Here is a 15,123-nt window from a genome sequence, read left to right as displayed (position 1 = left end):
GTCGAAGCCCCTCTGCCGGCATCACCCCCAACTCCGTCCCTCCCGTGGCCCCTGCAGAGAGCCGCAGAAGCTGGAAAGTTTATGGCGCTTCTCTTCCCATAGGGAAACAAAGCCACAGACACACACGTTCCCTTAAAAAAGCATGAAAGAAAGGAGACAATAATAGTGGATGTTTGTTATTGACATCCACATGGTTCACGCAGAGATGCTTCACAAGCCTGCACGGGGAGGGTGCCTAAGGGCCGTTGTTCGTGGTCATGGGGTCTGGGCTCCCCCCTTCGGCCTTCCTGAACCCATCCTGGTGGGAACAGGACTGGGCCAAGTTAGGGCTCCCTCAGGGGCAGGGAGGTTGTTCAGAGAGGAGAGGATGGGGCCTCCTTTCTGTACCAGAACTCAGTTCTGGGTCTGAGCACAGCGTGGCCTCCTGGAGCTGTCAGTGCCCTCACCTACCCAGCGGGAGAGGCCTCGTGCCACCTTGTCCTCACGTGCAGGCTGTGCACCTGCACTGCTGGCTCCACGGGAGCCCTGAGCTGCCGGGGCCTCAGGGCCGTTAGCCGTGAGCCCGCACTGTGCGGGCCTGCTCTGCTCACAGCGTGCCCCATTCTCCATCAGACTTCTCTTAGAAAAAGTGAGTTGAAGGATAAAATATTCAACAGTGAAGAATTTCAAGGTGGCGACGCCGTTGCACTGAAGCACACAGGCCCAGGTACACAGCACGTGCGTTAGAGAAGCTGCGGTGTGGGCTTCGAGGACACTGTGTGCAGGGGGGCAGGAGAGGTTCTGAGACTCACGGGTGGTCCGGTTCCTGCAGACGCGGCTCCAGACTCTGTTCTCAGCAGGTGTGGGCGAGGGCTGCCTTTCCCAGGTGACTGTGTGTGGAGGGGCTCCGGGCCTGCCCAGGCTCAGTGGGAAGGGCAGCGGTGGGAAGGGAGGTTGCCCGAACTTAGCATCCTGACCTCTCACCTCCTCGTCAGGGCAGCTGAGTCTGCAGGTGCAGCAGCTGTGTCTGACCAGTGCCTGAGTGGCCCCTTCTTTGTCCAGCTCTAAAGACCTGGAAGACGTGGGCAGGGAGAGAATAACAAAGGGCGGGGCTTGCACTCTCAGCCAGCCTCTGTGCCAGATTCTGCCCGTGCTTATCCATCAAACCAAAAGGCTGGCGCTCCCATCCCATTTTATAGATTAGAAAAGAGGCACAGAGAGTTTGAGCACTTGCCCTAGGTCACACAGCTGGTGAGGGCAGAGCTGAGAATTGACCCACTATGGTTGGATCTGGAGTCCACATGCTGTGCTGACCCTGAGGGGACAGCAAAGAGAGAGCGAGGGAGACCAGATACCCCAGATTGAGCCAGGCACACAGGCATGCACACACACATGCACGAGGCCTTCACCTTTGAGGCTTCAGAAGTCAGAGGAAACCAGAGAGGAACGAGGAGAGGCCAAGAGAGAATGCCCTTCCAGGGGTTCAGTTCCTATGGAGACCGGGGCTGCGAGTGTGAGTTCTCTGTGGCCCTCTTGGACCCCACTGCTTTCAGTGATAAGGGGGGAATGAGGTACACAGTCTGGGCTTCAGATTTGTATGGAGACAAAATTTATTAAAACAGGAGTCCAAAAAACCATGAAGGGGATTGGTATGAACATCTCCAGGGCAATTAAGAAACCCTCTGCTGTTTATCTACCTTCTCTCTTATCGTGAAAGCGGAGGATCTATTTAACCCGTTATTTCTGTGCTCATCACACTCTTAGGGAATGTAAGGGGTCGTAGACTTCCTTTGAAGCTCCCTCAGAGCTGAGGTATGTGGTGGCTACATTTATCCTCCCGTGGCTAAGATGTGGTTTTTTGGTAATGACTCCCTCACCCTCCCTGCAAACATAGGGCTTCTCCCCTGTGTGTGTCCTCTGGTGTCTGATGAGACTTGACTTAAGACTGAAGTCTCGCCCACACTCCCCGCAAACGTAGGGCTTCTCCCCTGTGTGTGTCCTCTGGTGTCTGATGAGATCTGACTTAAGCCTGAAGTCTCGCCCACACTCCCTGCAAACGTAGGGCTTCTCCCCTGTGTGTGTCCTCTGGTGTCCGATGAGATTTGACTTACGACTGAAGTCTCGCCCACACTCCCCGCAAACGTAGGGCTTCTCCCCTGTGTGTGTCCTCTGGTGTCCGATGAGATTTGACTTATGACTGAAGTCTCGCCCACACTCCCCGCAAACGTAGGGCTTCTCCCCTGTGTGTGTCCTCTGGTGTCCGATGAGATTTGACTTAAGACTGAAGTCTCGCCCACACTCCCCGCAAACGTAGGGTTTCTCCCCTGTGTGTGTCCTCTGGTGTCTGATGAGATCTGACTTAAGCCTGAAGTCTCGCCCACACTCCCCGCAAACGTAGGGCTTCTCCCCTGTGTGTGTCCTCTGGTGCTTGATGAGACTAGACCTATCCTTGGAGCCTTGCCCACAGCCTCTGTACTTGACTTTTACAATTCTTGATACTCCTGCCCCCATGAATAATTTGCCTGTGTCCTCTGGATTCACTTTCTGGCCTGTGCTGGGCCCTTCCTCCATCATTCTCTCATGTACCCTAGAACTCCCCATTTGTCCTTTGGGAGAGTAGGAAAAGGCCCTTGAAATCCTCCTTAGCCTTATCCTTTTCAGCAAAGGTTTGGACCTTTCCTTGACCTCTTGACCTTCAGGTTTGTCACTCCAGCTGTGTGGATCAGAATATTGCTGCTGCCGATTTTGATAGCCTGGGCAGGGATCCTCTGGTTGGACGCGGTCTCTTGCAGGTGTTCTCGGGAGGACCTGAGACGGGTGACCGCATTGCACCTGCTGGCTGAGGGATTTCTGACTGGAGAAGGCCAGAGAGCAGGAGCCACATGGATGGATCTTGGGCTCTGGGTCTGCTGAAAGAGGAAGCTTTTGGTCAGGTAGATGGTTTGTCTCCGGTAAGGCCTGAACCACTAATCATCTCAGTGTTGACAGCGCAAGCTCTGTCTCCCAGCAAGTGTGCCTTTACAGTCTACTTTTCCATTCCATTTTTACTCACTCCGTCTTCTTCAGAAATCCAGAAAGCCTGTATCAAGGGCCTTTTCTACCTATGGCCCTGACTAGGGACCTTCAAGTAGCATCAGAGGCAGCGTCACTCCTTATAGGAGGTGGAACTGCAGTGACCTTTGCCCACGTACGAGTATCTGAAAAGTCCTATCACTTTGTGACAGAGGGGCCACAGGTATTTTATCCTGTTGGGAGAGAACACTCTTGATGACGGGTGGAATTGCCCCGAGTGACTTCCTACAAGGGGAAGGGATTTATTAAGTTAGGGGCACTCATCCTGGAGATCTCCAGATGTGGAAGGCGGGGTAGGGTAGTGGTTAGAGCACCTGTGAGTAAAGCTGGATTTGAGGCTCCTCATTCACAGAGACATATTAGTTGAGCAGCCATTGTGTCTGAATCTCTGTGAGGAGGTGGGATTCAGATTGGACAAGACCAAGTGGTCCAGGTCCCACTGACTAAAGGACTCTGGCTCCTGATGCCCCCAATAGGTCATGAATTGCTTCTCGCTCAGTTTCCCATGAAGCGGAAAATGAGAATACATCCTTCCTCAGAAAGCCTCACGAGTATTCACACCTCATTGATTTCAGTCAGGCTTAGTCCGTTTAAAATGCAGTAGGAAGTCCTGTTTAAAAATACACCCCAACTCCTGCCCTTCTTCAGACAGTCCACTCTCCCCTCTGCCCTGGTGATGAACTGACCGCTGAGCGGATTCCCCACTGCTATCTCTTTCCAAAAAACGAGCCAAAGCATGATCTTAGAGCAGAGAACATGCCCCTCGCAGCTGAGAACCGCACGGTGGTTTCACGTCACCCGGGAGGACCCCCGTGTCTGTGCGTGGAGCACAGGCCCTGAGGCCTCCGTGTTCTGCCCAGCCTCCTGCCTCTCCCTCTGTGCTTCCTTCTTTGACCACCTGCATGGCCTCTCTTTCCTGCCCTGGTGCTGCGGCACTGGCCGCTCCCCTGCCTGGAACACTTTGCCCACAAATGCTGTCTCTGGAGAGCGCCACACCCCACCCCTCCGCTCACATTGATCCAAGGCGCTTTTTCTGGGCTACTTTTCCTCAAAGCACTAATTGCTGTCTGGTATGAGGCACATGCTGCTCGAGGGCAGTGATTCTGACCGACCTGTTCAATCTCTATTTCCAGTTCGTGGAGCCCTGTCTGGCACAGTGCATGAACTCGTGTGACAGCAAACCGAAATGGTGACTGAATGCAAATCAACGTGTGCACATATCATCTAGAAATATGGAGGGGATTAAGAAGAAACAGCTAAAGGTGAGAGAGCTGGTAGGTGCTTGAAAACTTGTTTTTTTCCTCTAAGCCTTTCAGCCCTAAATGATGTTATATATTTTTTGCATGAAGGATTAAAAAAATTAGAAGAAAAAACTTTTAATATAAAAAATTTTCCTAAGAGTCAAAGGCTTATGAATCAATTTCTGAAGCATCTTAACTGAAATTTTACTGGCTCCAGACTGGAGTTTACTCCATTCAAGAGCCGGACCATGAAAGCTCCCCAGGAGCGCTTCTTGCTTTGTGTTGGAGGAGAAGCGGTGCCCACCTCTGCCCGCCGCGAGCTCGCCCTTCCACCTGCTGCCCCACTTGATGCCGAGCTCCTGGCTGTACTCCTCCCCGTACCAGACCAGCAGTTCGCAGCCCGGCCTGACCACCCGGCAGGTTCGGTAGAAGATCTGCCTGTGATACTGGAAGGCCACCAGGTTCTGCTCCTCGTCATCCCGGGCACAGTTCACATACCTGGGGTTGGGGCCGGGAAAGGGAAAGAAGGCACAGGCGATGAGTTCCCTCCGTCTGTCAGACCCAAGCCAGCTCCTGGCCTCCGCGCTCTGGCGCTGCCCCCAGCTCCCACTGCGCCTCCTCGGGAACCTTCTGTTCACACCTGCGACCTTGTCCTGTGAATCCCTATCTCCAGGTGCTGTTTCCAGCGCGCATCCAGGCCGGATTGCTTTTCTCTCCTTACCTAATTAGCTGTTTCCAAAGCCCAGTTCCAGACTTGTCTCCACCTGGATTGGCCATAAAACTGGTGACCTCTGGCTTCTCTAAACTCTCAATGAAGTTCTGTTTTTATTCCACAGAACTTGGTGCTTCTAGTTTAGCACACATCCCTCAGCACTCAGCCCCAGCCTACGTTCTCTCGAGAGGCCTGTCTCCAGTCTCCCCACGTGTATCCAGGGCCTCCCATTCACTTGCCTCCCCCAGGTTCCTGTAGAAACTTGGAGAGCTCTCTGACTTAGCTCGAAACACAGAACAATAGTAGTTTATTCACTTTCTGCCTCCCCTGATGAAAGGAGGGGACCTTAGAGAAAGGGGCGGCTCACAACCATCCTGCAGTCCGTTTGTTCCCCAGCTTCAGAACCCAGTTCTCACTGGAACCAAGGCTGGGAAGGTGGCCGCCCTCACAGACTAAAGGTCCCTCATGTTAGGTTATGCTGGTGCTGTGCACTTCTTGAAAAATAGGAAAATTATGATTAAATATTCCTAAAATCAATTGCTTAATGTCTGTCTGCAGTGTGTCCTCCGTAAGGACATGGGTTATGTGATCTGTTTAAGTAATGGACTCCGTTTTCTAAACTGGAGCATAATAGTAAGTGCTTGATAAGTGTTAATTAGGTGAATAAGTGTCCCTGGTGAGTCTAGACTCCTCAAGTTGTTTTCAAGTACCCCAATTTTCTTGAGCACAGAGACGTATTTTGAGGACGTATACTATATTTTTATTTCCTTTTTTCTGACATCTCTTGAAATGAAAGAGCACTGTATGGAAAAAAAGAGGGACAGAAGATGTAAAAACCATTGAGGGGGGCAGTTTGAGAAGGAAAGGGACATGGGCTTGAGAGAGATGAGTGTCCTCTCTGGAACCTGGAAACCTACTGGACTTACCTCATCCAGTTGGCCCAGGACTTGTCCTTTCCATCCACGTACTCGTAGCAGTTTCTCCCTTTGGTGATCTGAGTGTCAGAAAAAGAAGTTAAAGGCTTTTTTTCTTTTCTTTTTGGTGGGAGGTAATAGAAGAATTATTTCACTCTGCTATCATCAATGCTCTTCAGCCTGCATGGATGCAGCTGCTGGTCGTGACCACACAACAAGCTCCTTCATCACCATCCTCATGTCTGAGTCTATTTGTCCCCTCAGGTCAAGGGCCCCGCACGGGAGGAGCCACTTCTCTGTGCCGGTACCACCGTGCTCCCACCCGTCCTCTGATCTTTAAACAGAAGTTCCGTGTTCATGCAAAGTGCACTCAGTACACAGAGCTAACCGTGTTGTCCCCATCCACGTCCTAGCATGTTGAAGGTGAGGCCCCCCCCCATCCACAGAAGGGATGTGGAGGCCAGAGGACAGGGGAAGAGGTGGGTTTCTCACCAGCCAGGAGTACCCACTGTTGGCGGCCTCTTCATCTTCTGTGATCTGGCCCTCATAGGGGCCAAAGTGCAGACCCAACGGCAGATCGGATGCCTCGTTCCATACGCCAAGCCCAGCCTCAGGGATGCCTGATGGTCTGATACTTAATCCAGGGGGCAGAGTGAGGGCTGAGCGGTTGGGATGCCCCTTCTCCACTGCACTGTCCTTTACAAATGTAGGGGCCCCGTGAGCAGCACAGCTGTCAATGAAGAAGTTCTGACACTTCTCACAATCTGGAGGCGAGAGCAACAGGGATTAGGGAAGATACAGTGCGTGTTCCTGGTCGTAAAGACCTCCAGAAAGAACCGGGGCGCTCATGTCATTTGGCCTCAATCCTGTACCCCAAGTCACTAGACAAAGGGGATGATTTGGGGACCAAATGCTAAGGTGAGATTATTGTAGCAAGACATAACAGCCTTCTCTGTAATGGGCCAGTGGGGTCACTCACAGAGGTAGTCGTCGTCCTGGGGCTCGCTGACCTCTTGGTACACATGGCCCTTTCTTTCTCGTAGGCTATACATCTTCACTTCAATCTGCTTTGTTCTGCGTTCTAAGTTGGAGAAGAGTAGGTAACTCTAGGTAACAAGGTTGGTGGGGTCTGGAGTGTTGGTCCCTGTTTTATCAGAAAATGTGAAATCCCCTCCCATCAAATTATCACCTGTCCTTCTGTATACTTTGTTTTTTCCCCCTTTAACTACTGGTTCAGAGAGACCGAGGCTCCACACTGACTACAGATGCCCAGTTCAATGTTAGCTTCCTGTTCTTCCCGTTATTAGGTTTAACTTCCCAACCTTTCTACTTAGAAAATGGTTCATTGACACATTTACTCATTCAGAAAATATTTGTTAAGGCACATTACATGTTAGGCATTGAGCAGAGGCCTTAACTAAGAAAGCATGGTCCCTGTTATCACAGATGGATTTTTGAACAACGTGTATGTGTCAGTACTTTTATATTTAATTTAATGCTTTCAAACACTATACGAGTTATGTATCCTTATATTCACTTTAGAGATTAGCAATCAGGACCTCAGAAAATGTGTAAGATTTTCCCAAGGCCCCAGTGCTAACTTCACGTCTCAGATCAGTCCAGCCTAAACCCACGCCTACCCCAAGTCCACCCCACACACCTAGGCCATACTAATCAGCCTTTCTAGAGGAATTAGAGGGACTAACGCCCCCAAGGTATTTTCTCTTACCCAGCTTTTGTCTAGCGTGCCGTGCAGAGGTGCTTGCTGCTCCGGTAGGGGGCGCCGGGCGCTGGGCCTGCGCAGGGCCCCTTGCCTTCTGCGGTTGCGCTGCTCCTGGCAATTTCTTCAAACTAGATTCATTACTTAATGGCACCGGGGGCACTCCCTTCAACGGGAGAGTCACATAGTAAAAGACAACATGCATTTCTTTAGTTCTTTAGGGCTTATGAAGTGTTTTCACATGCATGACTTTAGTCAATACTTCAACAACCCTTGGAAATACCCGGGGCGGGTGGAGTCTGAACGCTAGAGCGTAAATAAAGGGCCTAAGCGGGTAGTGAATCAAGACTAGAACCCATATCTTAAGGTTCCTTCCCTTCAACTTTCTCTCAAATTCCTCCGTAAAAGTGAGAGCGAGGCAGGGAGAATAACTGGGAAGAATCAACAAAGTCTGGGAAAGAAGCGGTGGGTAAGGGCTTATAGAAAAAAAGAGGGGGTCTTCTATTAATTAGTGGACCTCTGATGGACGAGGAAATGTGGAAAAGTACAGAGGGGACAAAACACTTCTGGAAAATGAGGTGACAGAGCAGTGAGATTGGGAAGGGAACAAAGAAATGGTATGGCAGAAACATATCTAGACAATAAAGAAAACGATGCTGAAAGTTGCAGGTTGCCATATCCCAGAGAGAATGTTTGGAATTAGAGTAGCTGGTTCCCATCGATTCTGCTTGAATAAGGCTGTACGACTAGCTAGTTCTCCTCAGTTTCCTGATCCATAAATTGGTATACATGCTAATTCTTAACGTTACAGTGGACATGAAATTTAATAACGTTCACCAAATTGTTTTGTGAGCTATTGATATTTAACACAGTGTGAATGTGAGAGTCCAGCCCTGCTATCAATTTACCCCCTCAACTGTCTCCCTATTTGAAATCTAGCTCACAGATACTATCTTCAGCACTCCTTGACCCTCTTACTTCTAGGTGAATGTTTAAATGTGGAGTCACTCAGGGGCCTTGAGCTGGGCCTGGGACTTCTGAGAAGAAACGGGTATGGACCAGGCTCTCAAAGCTTGCAACGCAGGGGCAGGCTAAACAAATGATTCCAAACATGAGAGTTGCCTAATTAGAGCTCAGAGGAAGGAGCTGTTACTTCCTCCTGCAAGAATGAGCATTTGAAATCAGTTCCAGAGGGATGAGTTTCTGTTGAAATGTGGGTAACCTCTATGAAGTCCTTAAGTTATTTTCTTATTTGTTGTTTTCAATTATCAAACTTGAAGCTAGTCAGGGCTGGGAGATGCTTCCTCTTATCAGAGTAGGCGGCTCTGAGGTTGGGGCATCCATCTCCTTCTCCGTCTCGGACAATCCACTCTACAAATTGCCTACACATCTGTCAGCTTCCTGTAGTCAGATGGTCTTAGCATGTCACTCACTTTGGCGTAGCAGAAAAGAACTGAAGTTGAAATCATCCATCAGATGAATGATATAAAGATGTATGAATAAGACAGTGTAAACTGTATAAAACTATGGAAGTTCTACTCAGCTTGTAAGTGTTTTAGAGAAGGAGCTTTGGATGAGATTGCACTACCAGTGATACTGTGATCTCAGGCATATAATCATACATTTCTTTACCTCAGTTTCTTGATCTATTCAATATAAATGGTGATAGTTACACTACCTATAGGTACTATAGGATTGTTTTAAGGTTTAAAGTGAGTTTATTCATGTAAAATGCTTAAAATAGAGTCTGAAATATTATGAAAATAATGTGAAAATAGAACGACCTACTATTGTTGCTATTCTTATTAACTATAAAAGTGACAGTGATATCAGACATTGTGCTAAAGAATCATGAAAGGAAGCAGCAGTGTCTAGGATACTCTGTGTGTTCTCCTATTCTTACCTGTGATTGGATCCATGAGGAAGATTTCCTTGTCAACAGGATTTGGGAAATACTTACCTTCTGGTGTTTACTGTGCTCCACTCTGAAGGCCACCCAAGAAGGTTTAACTAAAAGATGATGAGAAATCAGTGTTTCGGTTGGTAAATGTTTCCAAACTCTGGGCATCTGAATTAAGGACACAGAATTCTGAACCAGAGAGGGACAAGTACAAGGATTACCAAAGGGGGAATGGAAAATGATTTCTGTATCATCAACGCCTGTGCTTCTGCTGGGAGCATCACATAGTTTTCTTAAAATTAAAAAAAAAATAGACAAAACCTCATCTGTGCTTCATCCTATGTTCATAAAGTATCAAATAAATTTACTTCATGACAAAAATACTCAACAAAGTAGGAATAGAAGGAAATTACCTCAATATAATAAAGGTCCCATATGAAGAGTCCACCTCTAACATCATACTCATTGGGGGAAAAAGTGATCTCTTCTAAGATCAAGAAAAAAGGCAAGGATGCCCACTCTCGCCACTTCCATTCAACATAGTACTGGAAGTCCTAGCCAGGGTATTAGATAAGAAAAGGAATCAAAAGGCTTCCAGTTTGGAAAGAAAGAAGTAAAATTAGGTTTGTTCACAGATGACATGATTTTATGTGTAGAAAATCTTTAAAATTCCACAGAAAACACTGTTAGAACTAATAAAAGAATTTAGCAAAGTTGCAGGATACAAAATCAACACTCCAAAATCTTTCTATGCACTCGGGACTTCCCTGGTGGCACAGTGGTTAAGAATCCACCTGCCAATGCAGGGGACACGGGTTCGAGCCCTGGTCCGGGAAGACCCCACATGCCGCAGAGCAACTAAGCCCGTGCACCACAACTACTGAGCCTGCATGCCGCAACTACTGAGCCCGCGTGCTGCAACTACCGAAGCCCGCGCACCTAGAGCCCGTGTTCCACAACAAGAGAAGCCACTGCAACGAGAAGCCCACGCACTGCAAAGAAGAGTAGCCCCCGCTTGCCGCAATTAGAGAAACCCCGCGCGCAGCAATGAAGACCCAACGCAGCCAAAAAAAAAAAAAAAAAAGAGAGAAAACTATTGAGAATTATACTGGAAAACCCATACATCCACCTTCATTCAGTCTTATGTCACCATTCTGCCACAACCACTGCAGGTCTTTTAATTTCTATTTCAAAATTCAGAAACAAAAACAAACAAAAAACTAACCAAGACACAGTGAAGCCACCTGCCAGCCCTTACTCCTCTGGTGATGAATTTGGTACTTCTTATTCACATTCAAATTTTTATACATTTACGGCCTTTTAATGTACCTATAAACAATATATATATCTATATATATTTTCCAACAAAAGGTCTCATATTTATTACTGAGCCAAAGCACTAATGCAGAAACACTGACACAAGGAGAAAAATCATTTTTTTCCAATAAAACAAATGGATGCGTTTGTCCAGATAGTAGTGATGTTTTCAGAGTGATATGGTAAGAGGCAAGTGACCTTCCACAGCATAAATACGTGTGCCACCTCATGTGTGGCTCCTTATAGACCCAGCTTGGCTCTTCTCCAGTGTCTTCTCTTGGAGTTGTACCTGGTTTTATTACCAGTTTTCATTTGAGTCCACTGGGGAATGGGGCGATTCTACTTTTGTTTCTTGCCCAGGAATCGCTCGATCATGAAAGTCTTGTGAGAAGACATGGTGAGGAGCAGAGTCAACCGCACATTGGATGGCAGAGAAGGGGAGGCTAATTATTTTACATATTTAAAAACTTTATATGGATAGTCTCTTACTGTATAATATTCTGTTTTGCATCTCGCTTGTTTGGTGAACAATTATGGGGTTTTTTTGCTAATGCCTGAGATGCAGCTGAGACCTAAACCCAGGTTGGTTTCAGGAAGACACCTCTAAATCTTCCTGGCCCCTCACCTTGCTGCCTTGGAGTCCATTCTTCATCAGAATCCTCAGGATCATCCACCTGGGGTTTGGTGGCCTGCCTGCGGTGACACATGAAAGCTGGCCGAGGGGCTCTGAGACCTGGAAAGAAGCAAAATCTTCGTTCCAAAAGGGAAGAGCTGGAAGGAGGAATAAAGCCCAGAGGCAACGGAAAGCGCCACAAAGTCAGTGTGACTTGGTAGGATGGGCTGGGAGAGTCTAGAACGAGGCGAGAGGCGAGCTCTGCGTTGCCAGGGCCAGGCCCACACCGAATACGAAAGAACACACATTTCCTGCAGGTTCGTCTCCACACAGAAGGGAACTGTGAGCCGATGAGGCCACCCGAGAGAGAGCCGAGCTCACACGGAGACCGAAGACCTGCTCCACGCCCCCCAGGCTCCCAGGCAGCCAGCATTTCCCGTTACCTATAGCAATCAGGGCTTCATAGTTCTTTTTCACATTCCTGTATCGGACTTTTTCCCATTCTCCCATCTGTGTCCATTCGTCCTTGGAGAAGTATATGGAAATGTCTTTGAAAGCATCTTTGGCCTAGAGAAAATAACAGCCTTCCTCAGTGACTCACTCATCTCAGTCGAACTTAGAGCTGGGCCGCCCCCGCCGCCTTGGGCAGGCTGTAGCCTGATGCCGCTGGCGGCCTCTGTGAGACAAGGATGAAGGCGCTCCTTCCTGACTGCGTCCTGCTTCACTGAGCAAACGCTGAGCATTTTCCTCGCTCTCCCCGGACACAGAGCGGTGGACGATGCTCGTGTCCTGTGTTTCCCCCCCCCCCCCCCGCCATCTTAGCCAGCACCAGGCACCCCCATCCTGTGTCCCTTCACAGAGGAGGCCACCCAGCGGCGCAGGCCCGGGGTCTGTGGCCCTGCAGGGTCCAGCTCCGCGAGCCTCCCGTAGAGCCGGCTTGGCGCCCGGCTTTGCCTCCTGAAGCCCTCACCGTGGGCGTCCGCTCTGCTCTCCCAGCGTCGCCCTCAGCGCGCTCCTCCGGCCGCCTGTCGGTGCTCATGGGCCCGGGACCGCCTCAGGGCCGAGGCGCCTGTGGGAGGGGAAGGCGCTGAGGTCGCTGCCCAGAGCCAGGTCTGCGTCCCCCGGGTGGGCTGTGCCGAGCAGGAAGGTGCGAGGAGCCCCGCAAGGGTTAGAGGATGCGGAGGGTACTGATGGCGTGCATGGAGCCTCACCGGCCACGGCAGCGCCGCCTAACGCGAACCAGGCTCGGCTTCCTCAGTCCCCCTGCAGCCCGGCGCCCCTGAGGAAAGGCACTGGCAGGCCGTGTCTGCGGGCGTCTGAGGGAGCCCCGAGGAGCCCGGGAGCCCCGGATGCTGCGCTGGGGGCAGGGCGACGACCAGGGCTCGGTTCCAGCGACGGACGGGGACGGTTTCTCCAGGAGGGGTTTCGGGGCTCTCCACCTGGGGGCTCCGGAAAAATCTGGGCGTAACGTGCGCTCTATGCCTAAGGGACAGATCGCTCAGCCTGAGGAGATCTGGGTCACTCCGGCTGAGGGAACTGGGGTTCCTCAGACCCGAGGGGATTCGGGGTCCCTTAGGCTGATGGTATTTGGCGTCTTTGGGCTGAAGGGATGTAGAAGGCGCAGGCTGAGAGAACTTGGGACCTGTGAGCCTGAGGAAATCGGGGGTCTCTCGTGAAGGGGCTTTAGGTTCTCCCACACTGAGCGTAGCTGGGGTCTTTGAGGAGGAAGGGGTTAAGAGTTCCCGGGCTGAGGGTACTCCGCGTCTCTGAGGTTAGGGAAATTTGGTCTCTCTGCGGGTGCTATTTTTAGGGCGCCTAACCTCTAGGGGTTACTCCAGGTATTTGGGGGGTCTAAGCATTAGGGGATTTGGTGTTTCTGTGGGTGAAGGGACTTTGGGTCCCCGAAGCTGAGGAGATGTGAGGTCCCTCAGGTTAGGACCCGGGGTCCCTCCAAGCTCACGGGATTTGGAGACCCTCAGGGTGAGGGGATCTGGGGCCTCCCAGCCTGGAATTTGGAGGCCTCGGGCTGAGGGTTTATAAGGGTTTCGCAGGGCGTGTTCCCGTCAGTCTCCCCCCTGTCCCCTCGCGTGGCCCACCCCGGCCCGGCGCGCGGTCCAGCTCCCGCGGCTTCGCGTCCTCCTGAGCTGAGGCGAAGCGAAGGGGGCGGAGCCGGCTCGTAAAGCCCCGTCAGGCACAAGCCACCAATCGGCGCTGCGACCGAAGCGGTCCCGCCAATAGGCGGCCGGGAGGGTGCGGAGCGCGCACAAGGTCCCGCCCCGCCGCTCGGGGATTGGCTGCTCTGGGTCCCGCGCGTGTCTAAAAAGAAGCCTCCAGCGCGCAGGAGCAGCTTAGCGGTTTTCATTGCTTGCTTTTTCCGCCCGCCGTCAGGCACCCCGTCTTAATCCTGGAGCCTCAAGCGGGAGGTGGGTCTTTAGGGTGGACGTGGCCATCCAGTGCCCTGAACGAGAGTCTTTGCTGCACCGGACGGTAGTCGTGCTCCCGAACTTTCTCCTAGGCCCACGTGTTCCCTTCCTTGTAAAATCCAGTTTTGGCAAGAACTGTATGTGATGAGTATTGCTTTATTCAGGGGAAGACTAGGTAATTAACTAAAATCTGATGAGACACAAAATAAACAACATACGGTCAAAGATTTAAACGCAACAAATGGAATAATAAGTATATTAGAAAAAACACTGGGAGAATTTTAAATCTCAAAGTAGAAGTGGCATTTAGGAGTAATCTGTATCTTTAAGCAATGTAGGTCTAAAAAGGCTTCGGAAATGAGATATAAATAAAACCAAAAAGCCCTGCAAGTGTTTTCCATTAAAATGAGGCATCAAATTCGAGGACAATGGATCTGCAGAGGGGGCTTCACAAGATAAAATGGGGAGAGTGTTTCTGCCCTTTACCTAGCTTTGGTCACAGAAACATAACATGATTTCCATGTATTGGAAGCAAGACAACTGACTGTAGAATTATTGTCAAGGTGGGACCACGAGTGCTGGTTGGGGGTCTGGATGGAGAGATGTTACCAGAAAACTGGGTTTGCCTCTTGGTGGGTGTAGAGCCAAAAGACATAACCCAGCCAAAGACTGGGAGAAGGAGGGATTTATTACTTGCAGCAAGTAAGGAGAACACCAGGGATCTTGCCAAAACAGTGTCTCCCCAAACCCCCACACTGGGGAAGTTTTAAGCTATGGGTACATGCATGTTCATGGAGGGCCTTGGGCAGTAGGCAGAGTCCAAGCTTTAGATGATTGAAGTCTTGAGGGTCAGAAGCGGTCACCATCGGCCTCCCTTAGGTTACATTTGATCTGGCGTTGATAGATGATGTAGATATAGATATCTATTCTTTTTCAGATTCTTTCCCCTTATAGGTTATTACAAAATACTGAGTGTAGTTCCCTGTGCTATACAGTAGGTCCTCGTTGATTATCTATTTTATAAATAGCAGTGTGTATGTGTTAATCCCAAACTCTTAATTTATCCCTCCCCCTGCCTTTCCCCTTTGGTGACAATAAGTTATAAGATTTTATATTCCTCAGAAATGGGGGCGATTTTAGTTTCCTCAGAAAGAGAGGTATCATTTTCAATGGAAAAGCATTCAAAAGAAGATTGAAGCTTCAGCCAAGATTATTAGATGTACATCCTTGGA

General features: G+C 49.9%; 2 protein-coding genes and 1 pseudogene across 5 annotated transcripts in view; 1 reads left to right on the top strand and 2 right to left on the bottom strand.

The window, feature by feature from the left end:
* The window catches only part of DRC4 (dynein regulatory complex subunit 4), a 32,328-nt gene extending 29,418 nt beyond the window's left edge, over window positions 1-2,910 (top strand). For all 3 annotated transcript variants that reach the window (XR_014237557.1, XR_014237558.1, XR_014237559.1), the window contains one exon: window positions 2,772-2,910. The gene's annotated coding sequence lies outside the window, so the exon portion shown is untranslated. The remainder of the gene's footprint in view (window positions 1-2,771) is intronic.
* Window positions 78-12,507, bottom strand: PRDM7 (PR/SET domain 7; the record flags this gene model as incomplete). The annotated part of the gene is made up of 11 exons (XM_082370205.1): window positions 78-2,937; window positions 3,171-3,276; window positions 4,501-4,790; window positions 5,931-5,998; window positions 6,411-6,682; window positions 6,898-6,999; window positions 7,648-7,853; window positions 7,922-7,944; window positions 11,434-11,588; window positions 11,912-12,035; window positions 12,439-12,507. 11 exons carry the CDS (start codon window positions 12,505-12,507, stop codon window positions 2,637-2,639), a joined length of 1,716 nt encoding a protein of 571 aa, XP_082226331.1. The 3' UTR covers window positions 78-2,636.
* On the bottom strand, window positions 10,896-11,422 carry LOC309616663 (large ribosomal subunit protein eL39 pseudogene; annotated as a pseudogene). The gene has a single exon. The product of its transcript is annotated as a large ribosomal subunit protein eL39 pseudogene (transcript).
* Window positions 12,508-15,123: the final 2,616 nt, after the last annotated feature.

Source organism: Balaenoptera borealis, assembly GCF_965194805.1.
Source record: "Balaenoptera borealis genome assembly, chromosome: 19".
In the NCBI taxonomy this organism is placed as follows: domain Eukaryota; kingdom Metazoa; phylum Chordata; class Mammalia; order Artiodactyla; family Balaenopteridae; genus Balaenoptera; species Balaenoptera borealis.
The sequence above is the reverse complement of the archived record's forward strand: the minus strand, read 5'-3'. Positions and strand labels throughout refer to the sequence as shown.